This window comes from Lacerta agilis, chromosome 13 (assembly GCF_009819535.1).
Source record: "Lacerta agilis isolate rLacAgi1 chromosome 13, rLacAgi1.pri, whole genome shotgun sequence".
NCBI lineage: Eukaryota > Metazoa > Chordata > Lepidosauria > Squamata > Lacertidae > Lacerta > Lacerta agilis.
This window is the reverse complement of record NC_046324.1, coordinates 37,803,743-37,819,632: the sequence shown is the minus strand read 5'-3', so window position 1 is coordinate 37,819,632 and position 15,890 is coordinate 37,803,743. Positions and strand designations below refer to the sequence as shown.

General features: G+C 49.7%; 1 protein-coding gene across 1 annotated transcript in view; it reads right to left on the bottom strand.

Annotated features, from left to right (window-relative positions):
* Positions 1–15,890, bottom strand: part of BMERB1 (bMERB domain containing 1) — a 50,999-nt gene that overhangs the window by 2,387 nt on the left and 32,722 nt on the right. Inside the window, exon 4 of the mRNA XM_033167520.1 lies at positions 1,987–2,101. Within this exon, the coding sequence (XP_033023411.1) occupies positions 1,987–2,101 (115 nt within the window). The remainder of the gene's footprint in view (positions 1–1,986; positions 2,102–15,890) is intronic.

Genomic DNA, 15,890 nt, shown 5'->3' with positions numbered 1-15,890 from the left:
CCCAATCGCCTTGTAAATCTGGCCCCCGGACGGTCCAGGAATCCGTGTGTTTTTACATGAATAGAATATGTCCTTTTATTTAAAATGCATCTCTGGGTTATTTGTGAGACCTGCCGGATGTTTTTACATGAGTAGAATGTGTGCTTTTATTTAAAATATGTCTCTGGGTTATTTGTGGGGCATGACCAGCCCACAGCTGAAAAAGGTTGCTGACCCCTGGTCTAGCTCAACATTGTCTACACTGGCTGACAGTAGTTCTCTGGGGGGGTTTTCATGCAAGAGACACTCCCAGCCCTACTTGGAGATGCTGGGGATTGAACCCGAGGCCTGTGCTGCATGCAAATACTCTTCCACCAGGGCCGGATTTAGGTTTGATGAGGCCCTAAACTACTGAAGGAAATGGGGCCCTTTGTATGTCCAGCTGTCCTTTGTCAACAACAAATTGTCACTGTTGTATGTGTTGCATATATGCTATAGTAATTTTTTGGACCCAATAGGTATCTAAAGCCATTTGCACATAACAGAATATGTATTTTATCAAAGTAATTGTTGAACTGAAATGCAATTAAGAAGAAGTATATTAATAATGAAATACAATTAAGAAGAAATATATTAATAGTGAAATAATTATTATGCTCTAACTTAAAATGATTTTTTTATTCATAACAAACTTTATCATGCAAACACAGGTTTTATTTTATCTGTTTTTTATCTTATATTTTGGAAATGTACGTCCAGTTGTTTTTTCCTTTATATTGGGGGGGGGCGCCAAGAGAGTGGGGCCCTAAGCTATAGCTTGTTTAGCTGATAGATGGATAGATAGATAAAACTTTATTCGCATTAGCCAATGGCCATAGCAACAATAAAACATTACAGTGTATACAGAAAAGAGAATTTGATCTAAAAGCACATTTTAAAATCCTGAATCATCAATCAGTTAGTGGCCCTTATTCTAATTGCCCCTGCTATGAACCTGGCAACCTTAGCCATTATGTGTTTAGCTTATATGCAAATCCACCACTGAGCCAGGACCCTTCCCCAAATAAAAATAGGAAGGAAACGTGTGGGGTGGGAAACCAGCAAAGCACTAGTATAAAGGTAAAGAGACCCCTGACCATTAGGTCCAGTAGCGGATGACTCTGGGGTTGCGGTGCTCATCTCAATTTATTGGCCGATGGAGCCGGCGTACAGCGTCATGTGGCCAGCATGACTAAGCTGCTTCTGGCAAACCAGAGCAGCGCACAGAAACCCCATTTACCTTCCTGCCGGAGCAGTACCTATTTATCTACTTGCACTTTGGCGTACTTTCGAACTGCTAGGTGGGCAGGAGCAGGGACCGAGCAACGGGAGCTCACCCTGTCGCGGGGATTTGAACCGCCAACCTTCTGATCAGCAAGCCCTAGGCTCTGTGGTTTAACCCACAGTGCCACCCACGTCCCTAAGCACTAGTATAAAAGCATATAAAAACAAGAATTCAAGGAATTTATATACAGAGTCCTAACTTATGGGTCAGAGAGGCCATAGACTGAGCCTGGGACCTTCTGCATGCAAAGCAGATGCCTTCTACTCAGTCTATGGTCCTTCTTTATCCCACAGTCTTTCTTGCAAATGCAAGTGCTCTGCTCAAGCACAGAGGTTCAATGAACTCAGTACAGTATAATGTCTACACTCTCCAGGATTTCCGCTGGCCGGGGAAGTATGTTTATCTGGAGATGCTGTGGGCGATCCTTCTGCATGTAATGGAAGATACGCTCCTCTACTGAGCTACAGCTTGCAGTTGTTGCTTTTTAACTCTTGCTTTTTTCTGTAGTTTTCTTGTTGGGAACCGACTGGATGTTGAAAGTTCAGGTTGTCAGCTGCCATGGAAGCTTACATGTCGAAAGGCAGGGTATTGGTTAGTTTTTTAAAGTGCGTCACAGGCAAAAAAAACACAACCCGAGTCTCCTCCAAGTCTTGGAAAAAAGTCATTCTCCCATATGCGATTACCTTAATCTCTCTACTTCGGCGTCATCAACAAGGAAGTCTCTTTTCTGCACCAGTTTGTGGATCTTCTGAATCAATTCATCTTCCCTTTGCTTCTGCAATTTTGTCTTCTCTTTTTCTGCTAGAAAGACAGTGGAGGTTAAAAAGAAGGAGGAGGAGGAGCAGATTGCAAGAATACACTTGTTTGAATTTTCTTTGGATTCTGCCCGGTTTTGTGCTATAGGAGGATACACAGTGCTTTTTTTCCAGTGGTACTTAAGGGCACGCAGTACTGGCACCTTTTTTTCCCCCTAGAAGAAAAGCACTGGTTAAAACAAGTTTCTAAATAAACTTGGCATTTGAAAGGAATTGTTTATTACCAACTTAATCTCCTGGGCATTTCCGGCTTCATCTCCTGTTCAGAATTCAGGTAATAAATCTACACACACACACGCAGGAACAGGATGGGAACACTTTGTAAGCTGCCTTTAAGGAAGCAAATACATTGTGTACCTTTTGCGACTAGGGTAGAAAACAGCCACCAGGAGAGCTATAAATTACTCTCAGACTCAATAGAGTGTGTTTGTGGCAGGGAGAGGTGTAAATATTTTGCAATGAGACGCAACAATGCTTTGATTGAAGAAGAAAAAAGTCACTATTTTGGACAGATGAATTGGGCACATTCCAAAGGGGGGTTGCGCACAGCTTCCACAAGGGCAAGGGCAGTGTTGTACACAATTTGTGTACTATTGTATGCCTCCACTGTTGGAGGCAGTATAAGAACATAAGATCCCACTGTGGGGAGAGGATGCTGTCCTAGATGAATATATGGGCTGATCCTGCACACCTCTGGCCCCTCCTACCACTGGCATGTGGCCCCTGGATGATTGCTAAGAAGGGAATGCGGCCCTGGAGTTGCAAAGGGTTCCCTGTACCTGGCATAGGCAATTAAATACAGGGGTTACCTTTTTGGTTTAGCCATATCTATCTGTGTCAGTGTGCTTGTGTGAGTGTGTGTGTTCTTATATGTTAATAAAACAGGATCAAACAAACAGTTTTCAAATGTAGGAATGGTTTACAAAGAAACTGTCGTAAGCCAATTAATGCACCACGGAGAGAAATTAGGGTCCGGTACCCGAGAGGGAGCCCCGGAGAGTTTTGCCCCGGGAAGCTACAGGTTTGGCTGAAGCCTCCCACTTACCAACGGAAATGAACCAAGACGACACAGGAGCTGCGAAAAGGGAAGCAAGGCGATGCCCCCGTTTATTTGGGTCTGTTGCAACAGAGGTTCTACCTCCCAGCGACGTGTGGATCACGAAGAGAGAGAAGAACCCTGAGTATAGTCACAGGGAGGGTTTTATACATTTTTGTTTCCATACAGGTAAATGGAAGGAAAAGAGCAGGAAGGAGGGATTTACATAAGGTAAGTACATTAAATGACAAGGAGATGGGTTTATACAATAGTGACAGAGTGGTCTTCCTGCCGGTTCTTTGGACTTGCTAATACTTCTGTTGTCTTCTGTCCTGCAGGGTGGAGTCGGTGATCGGAACTTCCTGAGTGGTGAATGTCCGTGTCCCTTTGTATATGAATAAAGCGATTTCCTCTGAGTGACAGGTGTTTCCATTGTCCTTTTACCCTGCTGCTTTGGTGGCAGACTCAGTAGATGGCGCTGTGGTATAAGGGCAGGAGGGTTGACAGTTCATGGAATGTTAAGAACGGGAATCTGACAGCTCCCGAATGACAGTTAGTCTTTATGAAGGCGGCAGCCAGAGGAAACACTTTACACGTTCCTTGGGTATGATTAGGTTACAGATAACTTTATAACATTGTGGTTGCTACAGAGAAGCATACATGGAGTACAAGGAAACATTAAGGCAGAGATACATCAGGTTATATAGCTGGAGAAGCATGAGTTACATCTGGATACAATGTCGGAGGTTCATACACAGCGTAGCAATACATAACACTTGGGTTATACTGCACATTAGATCAAGTATAACAGAGGCTGGAAATTGTGTAGTGATAAGGAAAGCACGTTTTTACAGTGCGGTTTCAGTTCCAGGAGGGGGTGTGTGTTGGGGATGGGCAGCCTCAGAGATAAGGAGGTCGTTCCGGCCATACCTGAGGTGATATTTGCCTATTGTTTACCTGCTGAATGTCGGCTGATAGATTTGAGATATGCATACGTTGGAGGGCTGGGCGGAAAGGTTAATCTGGGGGCAGGTGGAGGCGAGGCAATGGGCAATCGGATGAGCCGGGAGCAGTTGGATTTGCATCCGAATGCGCATTTTGTTGTTGCTCATCCTGCTCCCCCCTCCCCTCCTCCTCTTGCTTGCCAGCTAGCTTTTCCTGTCCTTAAGGAAAAAGTGGGGAAAATGGCGTTGCAGTGGATCTATGAGTCCCCTCTCTGTACATGGGGAACCTGGACGGTGTGAAAGTGTAGGGGCATGGTTATACTCCTATTACATTTCCCCTCTCTGCGGCTTAATTTTGGCACAAAATTATGGCCGCACATCCTTTATGGAGTACACTCCGCCCCCCAGGTGGTACATAGGGATGGGTATCGGATCTCTATGAAGCTGAACCACGGGGGCTTGGACGGCACGGGGGAGTGGAGCTGTGGAGCGCATTGCAATTGGGAAGCAGTGGAAACAACAGCAGAAAAGGGCAACCATGGCAATCACAGAGACAGTTATAAAAAGCATTCCCTTCACTGATTCACGTATCCACGATGTACTGGGAAGCCAAGACCACGGGTCCCAGTCGGATATACCCTCATGTTGGATGTCTTTGAGGTTGCTGGCAAGGGAGGCAATGGCGCTTAGGTGGGCTGAGATGTTGAAGGTTTGGTCGGTGACATAAGAGCAGCACTCTGCCCCGATGAGCTTACATGCCCCTCCCTGCTGTGATAGGAGGAGATCAAGACAAAGTTTGTTCTGGATGCTGAGGCGCCGGACCTCAGTGAGTTCCGTGAGTAGCGATATGGTCACAGACTCGGATTCGTTGATAAAACGTAGCAGTACATCTGTTAGCCTAAGTATATCCAGATGGTTAGAAAAGGCTCCGTATGCAGGGAAGAGAGCTCGAAGCCAGGTCTCGCCATTTGTCTTTACATGGGGTGCTGTGGTGAGGGATCGCTTATTCCTTGCGCGGCCCGGAAGGTCCCGGGTTACGCGGAACCCAGGGTGTATGTGTCCCAGAAAACAGGTACCCTTCATGTGGTTGCTAACCCAGGAGTAACCTCGGGAAGAACAAACCCAGAATAGCCCATTTAGGATGCCGCTAACCTTTCCTGTTTTAAAGGTGTCCACGAGATCCCGGTGGGGCGTCTCTTGGGTGAAGGGTGACAGGACTGCTCCCAAGGCTAGTTCCAAGGTGGGGTAGGTTGAAGTGTGGGTGCGGTTGCGGACCCAAGTCGTGAGACCACTGGAGTCGGATGATAGGGTGATGGGGCACGTGCTGGTGCCTACCTGATCCCCGCTTCCCAGGAATTCCTTACAGATAGGACCGACCGACGGCCCGCTTAAGTAGATATATTGGGGGCTGGGTTTAACAAAGGTGAGGTTGCGTTCAGTAAGGAAGTCAGTCCGGTATTGGGATGGGGAAAGGGGGGTTGCAATAAATGGGACCCCCTGTTCGAGGTGCGCTGGTGTGTGGGCACAGATCCAACAGTCCGTTAAATTGGTGGTTCGCACCACACGCTGCAGTAGCTGGACATAGGTGTTTTCTTGCCAGGCAGATAGGTGGGGGAAGTTTCGGGGAGTGGGTAGTTCGGGTAAGTTGATGCTCCTAGGGGCAGTGCCCACAGGATGCAAGGGGTCTTGGTTCCGTAAGAGGTCTGGGGATGTGGCAATTCCCCCACACCTTTGGGGTCCCTCTGAGTCCCACTCCAAGGTATTGCTTCCTCCCACCGGGTGCAGCCAACCCTCAACATATGAGCTCCCCGCCCAAGTGGGTGATGTTTCTAAGTCCCAAACACAGCAAAATTTTCGTACACAGATACCTTGGAGCAAGGAAGCGGCGGTGGAGCTGCTGCAATAGAATCCATAGGTCCAGTGTTCAGTGTACAGCGAGTCAGTGTGACCCTCCCAAAGTCCATTTCCCTGATCCTGGGGTTGGTATGGGCGCGTGATTTCTCCCCATCGCCCCTGTACGGTAGTCCCATTGTGGCAGGTCAAGCGGTTCCATTGCTGGTCGAGGGTGAAGAAAGCTCTGCCAAGGATCTCAAAGGAGCTTGACCGGATGAGAAGCTCCCAGACCTGTGAACCCTGCAGCCGGGGCCGGAATGCGTGGCGGAGCCATGTCCGGGTTCCTGGTAGGCAAAACGGGAAGTCGCCGAAGGAGTTGTAGTCGGTGTGGCCTGGGGCGTCGAGGGTGGCCCATTCCAGGAAGAAGTGTTCGGACGGGTTCCTCCCACAGTTGTGGGGCTGCGTGGAGCGTTCGGAGGTGCAGCCTAGGAGGAGGGTCATGATGACGACACCGACATGGGTCCAGGTCCTTCCATCCATGGCGACGTGTACCTGAGGGGAGAGAAAGCAAATTGACAGACAAGGGAAACGACAGAAGGAAGGGGGGTGAGAAGCGGTGGAAGGGGAAAGGGCGACGGTCGTCAGAGACGGGCCTCCTTTCGGAACTGCATTCTGATGGGCGGGTGGTCCGGATCTTCTGGGCTAGGATCGATAAGTATCCTCGAGAGCCACTTTTCTTCGGGGTTCTTCCAGGGCCCCTCTCCAGCTGCTAGGGGACTACGATTACCCCCGCTGTCATCCGGGGATGTCGACGGAAGGTGCGGCGAGGGACCCGAGGACGGCTTTGCGATGTCTGGCACAGGCGCGGCGGTGGGATGAAGAGGAACTGGAGCTGCAGAGGTGTCATCTGGGTCGGTGGCTGGTTGTTCCTGGTTGTCTCTTGTTGCCACGTCGTCGTCGGGAGGCGAGGCGTGTTTGCATCGGGTATAATGTATCCAAGCTGAACGTTCAGCCACCTTGAGGGCGGTTGGAGTTGTAAGGAGAACCTGGAAGGGACCCTCCCACTGTGGTTCGAGGGTGGAGCCCTTGAGGGTTTTTATCCTGATCCAATCTCCTGATTTGAATTTGTGGGCGTCAACATCAAGGGGTACGTTCTGGCAATTAGCGGCATAGCGGTGCAGTCTCTTAAGGTGTCGCTGTAGCTCTGACACATAAGTGGCTAGTTCGGCTTCCCCAGCTTCCAGTTCAAAGGTGGGAAGTTGGGAAGTGTGGGTAGGGGAAGGTCTCCCAAACAAGAGTTCGTAAGGGGAGAGTTTTGCGGGTCCTCTAGGCTGGCTCCTGATATTGTGGAGGACGATGGGTAGGGCATTTGTCCACTTTAGGTTGGTGGCCTTACATAGCTTTCCTAGTTGTGATTTTATAAGCCCATTCATGCGCTCGGTCTGGCCAGATGACTGGGGGTGGTACGGCGTATGCAACTCCCATTTTATCCCGAAGGCTTTGGTGACAGCTTGAACAACCTCCGCAGAGAAGTGGGTTCCGCGGTCGCTGTCGAGTCTTCGCGGAACCCCATACCTGGGAATAATCTCTTGCATGAGGATTTTGGCTACGGTTTGCGCATTGGCCTTCCTAACAGGGAAAGCTTCGGGCCAGCCCGATAATTTGTCGGTGATCACGAGAAGGTATCGGTAGTTCTGACATCGAGGAAGTTCCGCAAAATCTAGTTGTAGACTCTCAAATGGTATGTAAGCCCAGGGTCGGGAACCAGGAGGCCCCCTTGGTTCCCGCTTTGGGTTAAAGTCCGCACAGATGAGGCAATTTTTGGACACGGATTTTGCAGATTGATGGGCACCGGGGGCGTACCAGTTTCTAAGGAGGCTGTCAGCTAGACGATTGGCCCCCCAATGGGTGAATTCATGTAGGACACGCAAGTGTCTAGGGACCCAGGCGCGGGGCATAATCATGCGACCGTCTGGCAGCATCCAAATGTTATCTCTCTGTATGGCCCCCAATGCCTGCCACTGATTGATCTCCTGCTGTTGCGCTGTTCTGTACATACGGTCAAAGTCTATGTCAGCTGGGGCTAAAACAGCCTGGAATTCACTAGAGCTTACGTTGTCAGAGGCAGCCTGTTGAGCGGCAGTGTCTGCTAGCCGGTTACCAACAGAGACAAAGTCAGTCCCATTTGTATGAGCTTTACAGTGTATTACTGAGATGGCCTTTGGGAAGTGGATGGAGTCCATTAGTCTTTTGACGAGGGTGGCATGAGATATTTGAGTCCCTGCAGCGGTTAAGAATCCCCTTTGTTTCCACAGTGCCCCAGTAGCATGAACCAACCCGAAGCAGTATTTTGAGTCGGTATATATGTTTACAGTCTTGCCCTCACTTAGTTCGCAAGCCCTTATGAGGGCTATTAGTTCAGCTGCTTGGGCACTGTACCGCGGGTTAATAGAAGCGGACTCCAGGATAGTGTCATGAGTGACCACAGCATATCCTGTCTGCCTGTTCCCGTTCACGACCTTAGAGCTGCCGTCCGTAAAAATCTGGAGATCTGGGTTTTCTAATGGGAGGTAGTCTAAGTCATCTCGTGGCCTCTCGGCTGATCTGACAGCTTGGGTGCAATCGTGGTGGGGTGTACCGTCGTCGGGTAGCGGTAGTAGTGTAGCTGGGTTTAAAGTATTGACCCTTTTGATGTGGACATTTGAGGGGGCTAAGAGGGTGGCCTCGTACTGGTTTAATCTCGCTATGCTGAAGTGTTGGCACCCCCGTAGGTTTAGTAAGGTGGCTACCGCATGTGGTACGTTCAGAGTTAATTCCTGGCTCTGCACTATTTCCAGGGCCCGTTCCACTAGTTCAGCTGCGGCTGCAATTGCTCTCAAGCATCCCACGGTTCCCTTCGCTACTGGGTCCAGCTGCACACTGTAATACGCGACCGGCCGTTGTTGTCCTCTGAAAGTTTGAGTTAGGACACCCGAGGCTACCCCTCTCTGTTCATGGACAAACAGGGAAAAGGGGAGGCGGTAGTCCGGGAGTCCTAGGGCCGGGGCAGATCGCAACTCTCGTTTTATGGTCTCAAAGTTTTGGAAAGCTTCCTTAGTCCATTTAAGGGGATCAGGTTCCTCCTTACAGGTCATCTTGACGAGGGGTTTCGTCAGTTCGCCGTATCCTACGATCCACGCGCGGCAAAATCCGCTCATCCCGAGAAAACCCCTAAGTTGTTTCTTTGTCTTTGGTAAGGGAACCCTTGTAATGGCTTCCACTCGTTCGGGCGCGAGCGCCCTGGTCCCCTGTCCTATTATGTGTCCCAAGTATTTTACTGTAGTTTGGCAGTATTGTAGTTTCTTTGGTGACACCTTGTGGCCTTTATGTGCCAATGCAGTTAGCAGGTAGACAGTGTCAGTATGGCAGTTGTCCTTTGATGTAGAATTTAATATCAAATCATCTACATACATTAGAAGGGTGGAGCCAGCAGGGAAGGTAAGGTCCTGCAGGTCCTTTTGTAAGGCAGAGGCAAAAATTGTGGGGCTTTCGACATAGCCTTGGGGCAGCCGGGTCCATGTGAGCTGGCCGGTTCCCCATGTGAACGCGAACAAGAACTGACTGTCCTCGTGTATTCTTATAGAGAAGAAGGCGGAACACAGATCCACAACTGTGAAGTAACAGCTATCAGGTGGAATTCCAGTCAATATAGTGTTGGGGTTTGCTGTAATGGCGTGTCGGGGTATAACGAAGTTATTAATAATCCTAAGGTCCTGGACAAACCTGTACCGGGGTGGGTTCCCAGGCTTGCGGAGTGGGAGAACCGGCGAATTGCAAGGACTGGCCGTGGGGACGAGGATCCCTTGGTTTAGGAAATCCTCAATCATAGGCTTGAGTCCTTCTATAGCATCGGGGGGCAGGGGGTATTGCCTAGCGCAGGGGTAAGGCACATCGGTACGGTATTTGATCTTGATGGGTTCTGCTGATTTCAGGAGACCGACTGTTGTGGAAGTGGTTCCCCACAGCCAGGACGGAACCTGGTCTTTTAGCGGCACTGGGATCTCTAAATTTGGGGTTCCTTCCTCAGCGAGTAGTCCCTGGAAGGAGGTTGCTGAGTCCTCTGGCATATGGAGGTATATGCCCTCTGAACTGCAGGTGATGGTTGCTTTTAATTTGCACAGCAAGTCCCGTCCCAGGAGGTTAACAGGGCTTGAGGTCAAAAGGAAGGAGTGTTCGGCCGCTAGAGGTCCGATGGTGACTCTAGCTGGCTTGGAGAGGTGACAAGTACGGGGAATCCCATCGATGCCCATGATGCGCTGCTGGTCTTCACTAGGTGTCAGATGGCTCCCATTTAGTGTGGAAAATGTAGCCCCAGTGTCTAGCAGACACTTGTAATCATGTCCGTCAATCTTGAGCGTACATATGGGGTCTTGTGAGGACAAGTGAAAAGTGGGGCACATTAGGGCTGTCTCTCCGGGATCCCCTTCTAATTGTCAGTAATTATTATACGGCTGAGGTGGTGGTGGGGCTTGGGCTCGCTGGGGTGTGAATTGGTTATGGAATGGGTTTCCTCCTGCCTGTCCGACATTCAGTGTGGGGTTCTGAGGAGGCGGTAGGGTTTGGTTTGTTGTCTCCTGTTGACTTGGCCCTGAAAAATCCTTATGGAAGACTGGACAATTTCGGCGGAAATGGCCTTCCTGGTGACAATAAAAGCAAAGATAGGGGCCAGGTTGGCGGCTGAACCCTGGTCTCCCGCTTGCAAGTGAACCTCGGTTAAAATAGCTGCCTCTGCCTTGTGGGAGCCCCCGTGGATTTCCAGCGGCTGGTTGGAAGCTGGAGTTCCCTGCTAACCCTCGTTGGAAGGATGCATTATTATTCCCGGTTGGGGCAAATGGTGGGACGCCTAGGGCTAGGGCTAGTACACGGGCATCTTCCTCCTTCTCCTTCCTAGCCTCCTTTCTCCTTCGCTCGTCCCTCCCATCAAACACAGTCTTTGCAATGGCCAGAATTTCGCTGATAGGTTTCCCGTCATAGCCAAGTTGCAGGGAGAGGACCTTCCTGATATCTGCATTGCATTGGTCCTTGAAAAAGCTCTTCACAATTATTTGGTTCTCTGCGAGGTCAGGGTCGATTCCTCCCCACGTCCTGAATGCGTTTATGAGACGTGTGTAAAAGGAGGAGGGGGTCTCATCGGCTCCTTGGGTTATAGCTTGGATCTTTGTCCAATTTATCCCTTTCTTCTTAGCTGCTCTTATTCCTTCAATAACCGCTTTCCTGAAAATCTTTAGGTGCCACTGGTCTTTCGCTGAGTTGTAATCCCAATCAGGTTCATTCCTGAGTTGGTGCGCGGTAACTAAAGTGGCGTCGGCTGGTTTATTTTGGCCATCCTGGAATTGTGGCAAGATGAGTGCTTCCCCTGCCTTTGATAATATTTCCTCCCTGTCAGGGTCATCAAAGAGGGCCTCAAGCAGCATGTGGACATCTGCCCAGGATGGATTGTGCGTCTTGAAAATAGAGTTAATAAATCGGACGCATTGTCCGGGCTCATCCTTAAGGGTGGCCATCTTATCAGCCCAATTCATTAGATCTGATGAGGTGAAAGGGACGTGAGAGTACACGAAGGTGGCAGCTCCCTGATCTGAGGCAGGCGCTATGGGTACATGTCTGAGGGGATACTGCCCCTCTGTGATGTTCGCTTCTGTTGTCTTAGCCAAAGTGGAGTCGGTACCCTCCTCGCAGTTACGGCTTGGGTCCGCTGTCACTTCCTTCAGTGCCACTACGAGCTGCCTTATGAGGGAGTTACTGCGGGTCCTGCTGGAAACGGGGCTTAGGGTTGGAGGGGTAGTACGTTCGCTCCGGGGTCTATTAGGAGATGGTGGCACCGGGCTGAGGACGGGCGGTGTGGCTTCAGTTTCATCATCTGGGTCGTTAGGGACGGATGGGGCTCCTCTTACTTCCCCAGGTCTATAGGTTCGGAGGGGATAGCTGTCCTGGATCTCATCTTCAGTAACTTCCCGGTAGGGAGGCGGTTTAACTTCTTTCTTTCCCAGCACTGACATCTGGTGGAAAGCTTTAGGGGACTTGCTGCTCTGGAGGACATCCCTTGCTGCTACAAAGAGGTCGAGGTACTGGATCTGTAGCGGGTACTGATCCTCCAGAACGGCCCGCAGTAAGGCGAGGCGCTTGATATTAAAGGATCCGCCTGATAGCCAGATTTGGTCTACGGGGTGGTGGGCAGTCGCCTTCACCCAACATGTCCTGCACAATTTCTTTAGTTTCTTCTTATCAAGGTCATGCGATCCTGGCAGCTTCGTCCAGTTTAAAAGGACAAACCGTAGCGGGCTGTCAGACTCAGATTCCTGCTCAGGGCCAAGCCGCAGTTGCGCTTTGCCCTGTCCAGGAGTCCGGGATTGAAACTCTTTCGACTGGGGTGCACCCATCTCAACTCTAGAACCGGTCTTTTATACTGCAGTTCGGGCTAGGTGAACCCTGGGTTATATGGGCACTCACTAACGCTGATCCTGAGACTTCACAGTCCCTCTCCTGCCTGCCGTTCGTCTGCGCTAACTACTAGGCGGCCAGCCGTTTGCTCCCTTCGCTACTAGGCTGAGGTGCGATCAAGTACCTTCGAGGCCCCCCTTACTAGTGTCAATCTGATTGCTGAGGGCCCGACAGCAACGTCCCTGCCTTTTACACACTAAGGAAAGGGCTACCTGCCTTCGGACGCTTGCGTGTGCAATGCCGAAGCGGTAAGCCCAGGATAGATTTTTGAAAAGAAAAGGTAACCTTGCGTTCTGACAGCAGTCCGTCACGTCCTTTCAGATCAGAACTGCGCAGGGGCGGCTTTACCTTCAGAGAGAAAAGAGGAACGGAGAAAGGTTTTGACAAGAGAGTCAGGGTAGATGTGGGTCAGCTGCCACGTTAGGACGGGAGCGCTGTACCCGGGACCTCAGTTCTGCTTTGTTACTCTGCCCTGCAGCTTTGCTGCTAACCAAGGTCCAAGTTAAGAGAAAGAAAAGGGATAGAATAGAGTTTTCGTTGCTGCGGTCACTTATCCACCCGTTCCCGTGCCCCTTATACTCACTTAATGTCCCTTGGGTGGCTTTCCGGGTCCCCGCTGCTGTCAGCTCGACGAGCGATGAGGTGAGAAAACAACCTTCCTCCCCGGTTGCGTTGCTTCGCTCCGGTGTGTCCCGTCGGAACTCCGAATTACTGCCGGAGATCCTGGTTCCTGGGGCGGGAGGGCTCTCCCAGCAAAGAGGCGGGTGCGCGCTGAGCCTCCCCGTAACCCAGACCCCTCAGATCACCGGAAAACTCGGGTCCCTTCGTGCGTTGCCAATTGTCGTAAGCCAATTAATGCACCACGGAGAGAAATTAGGGTCCGGTACCCGAGAGGGAGCCCCGGAGAGTTTTGCCCCGGGAAGCTACAGGTTTGGCTGAAGCCTCCCACTTACCAACGGAAATGAACCAAGACGACACAGGAGCTGCGAAAAGGGAAGCAAGGCGATGCCCCCGTTTATTTGGGTCTGTTGCAACAGAGGTTCTACCTCCCAGCGACGTGTGGATCACGAAGAGAGAGAAGAACCCTGAGTATAGTCACAGGGAGGGTTTTATACATTTTTGTTTCCATACAGGTAAATGGAAGGAAAAGAGCAGGAAGGAGGGATTTACATAAGGTAAGTACATTAAATGACAAGGAGATGGGTTTATACAATAGTGACAGAGTGGTCTTCCTGCCGGTTCTTTGGACTTGCTAATACTTCTGTTGTCTTCTGTCCTGCAGGGTGGAGTCGGTGATCGGAACTTCCTGAGTGGTGAATGTCCGTGTCCCTTTGTATATGAATAAAGCGATTTCCTCTGAGTGACAGGTGTTTCCATTGTCCTTTTACCCTGCTGCTTTGGTGGCAGACTCAGTAGATGGCGCTGTGGTATAAGGGCAGGAGGGTTGACAGTTCATGGAATGTTAAGAACGGGAATCTGACAGCTCCCGAATGACAGTTAGTCTTTATGAAGGCGGCAGCCAGAGGAAACACTTTACACGTTCCTTGGGTATGATTAGGTTACAGATAACTTTATAACATTGTGGTTGCTACAGAGAAGCATACATGGAGTACAAGGAAACATTAAGGCAGAGATACATCAGGTTATATAGCTGGAGAAGCATGAGTTACATCTGGATACAATGTCGGAGGTTCATACACAGCGTAGCAATACATAACACTTGGGTTATACTGCACATTAGATCAAGTATAACAGAGGCTGGAAATTGTGTAGTGATAAGGAAAGCACGTTTTTACAGTGCGGTTTCAGTTCCAGGAGGGGGTGTGTGTTGGGGATGGGCAGCCTCAGAGATAAGGAGGTCGTTCCGGCCATACCTGAGGTGATATTTGCCTATTGTTTACCTGCTGAATGTCGGCTGATAGATTTGAGATATGCATACGTTGGAGGGCTGGGCGGAAAGGTTAATCTGGGGGCAGGTGGAGGCGAGGCAATGGGCAATCGGATGAGCCGGGAGCAGTTGGATTTGCATCCGAATGCGCATTTTGTTGTTGCTCATCCTGCTCCCCCCTCCCCTCCTCCTCTTGCTTGCCAGCTAGCTTTTCCTGTCCTTAAGGAAAAAGTGGGGAAAATGGCGTTGCAGTGGATCTATGAGTCCCCTCTCTGTACATGGGGAACCTGGACGGTGTGAAAGTGTAGGGGCATGGTTATACTCCTATTACAGAAACAGTCCATACTTGCACAATTAATTCCCCTTCCCTTAGTCCCAACCGTATTATATCAGGTGCAAAGAAGAAAAAGAATGATGGTTTTCTTTCTTTCTTTCTTTCTTGGACTATGTCAACATTTCTCTCTCCCCTCTCTAGGGCTTGTAGCCCTGGTTACTATCACACTTCAGGAACCCAAGCTTGCTTAGCAAGAACAAGCCTGAGCTGCTGTTTTTCCTGAGCAGCTGGTTTTTTCCAGGCTCCAAGATAACACAGCCAAACCAGATAGTCTCCCAAAACATATCCTTGAGATCAGTTCAGGCTGTTCAGCAAAACAGATGACTTCTGGGTCTCTCAGGAGACTTTGGTTCTCTGTTCAATGGCTACATACAAAGTGAGCAAACATCTGTGCCATCTAGGATCTGTCACAGGCTGCATTCACATGGCAGTTTAGTCCATCTCTCTATCTGTTAATTTCCACATCATATATGAGCTTTCACATGACCTAAAGGCCACTTCCAGGAATCGTGTGCAAGTTAATAATAATAATAATAATAATTGTTTGTTTGTTTGTTTGTATCCTGCCCATCTGGCTGGGTTTCCCCAGCCACTCTGGGCGGCTTCCAACAAAGATTAAAATACATTAAAATGTCACACATTAAAAACTTCCCTAAACATCCTTCAGATGTTTTCTAAATGTCAGGTAGTAGTTTATCTCTTTGATGGGAGGGGGTTCCATAGGGCAGGCGCCACTACCGAGAAGGCCTTCTGCCTGGTTCCCTGTAGCTTTGCTTCTCGCAGTGAGGGAACTGCCAGAAGGCCCTCGGAGCTGGACCTCAGTGTCCGGGCTGAACGATGGGGGTGGAGACGCTCCTTCAGGTATACTGGGCCAAGGCCATTTAGGGCTTTAAAGGTCAGCACCAACACTTTGAATTGTGCTCAGAAACGTAGCACCTATATTTGTGCTATTTGCTTCCGGTGTGGAGGGGGGGGCAGGGGGAATGTTTGCAACAACACTGAAATGAGAGAGAAGGTTTTGGGATAAATCAGCCTCATATAACTGGCATGCTGAAGTCTACTTAATGTATGAAGGGTTTAAGACCATAGAGTAAGATGTTCTGCCAGGCTTAGCTAGATCACACCCCCTCACCTTGGAAGGAAGAGTAACCAAACTCTTTGTTCTCCTCTTTCTTCCACCATGTGAACTACCAGTAAGGATGTCTAAGCTGGATGCTCCAAGCTTAGACCGCGTGACTTTAGAAAACCATCTTTGTG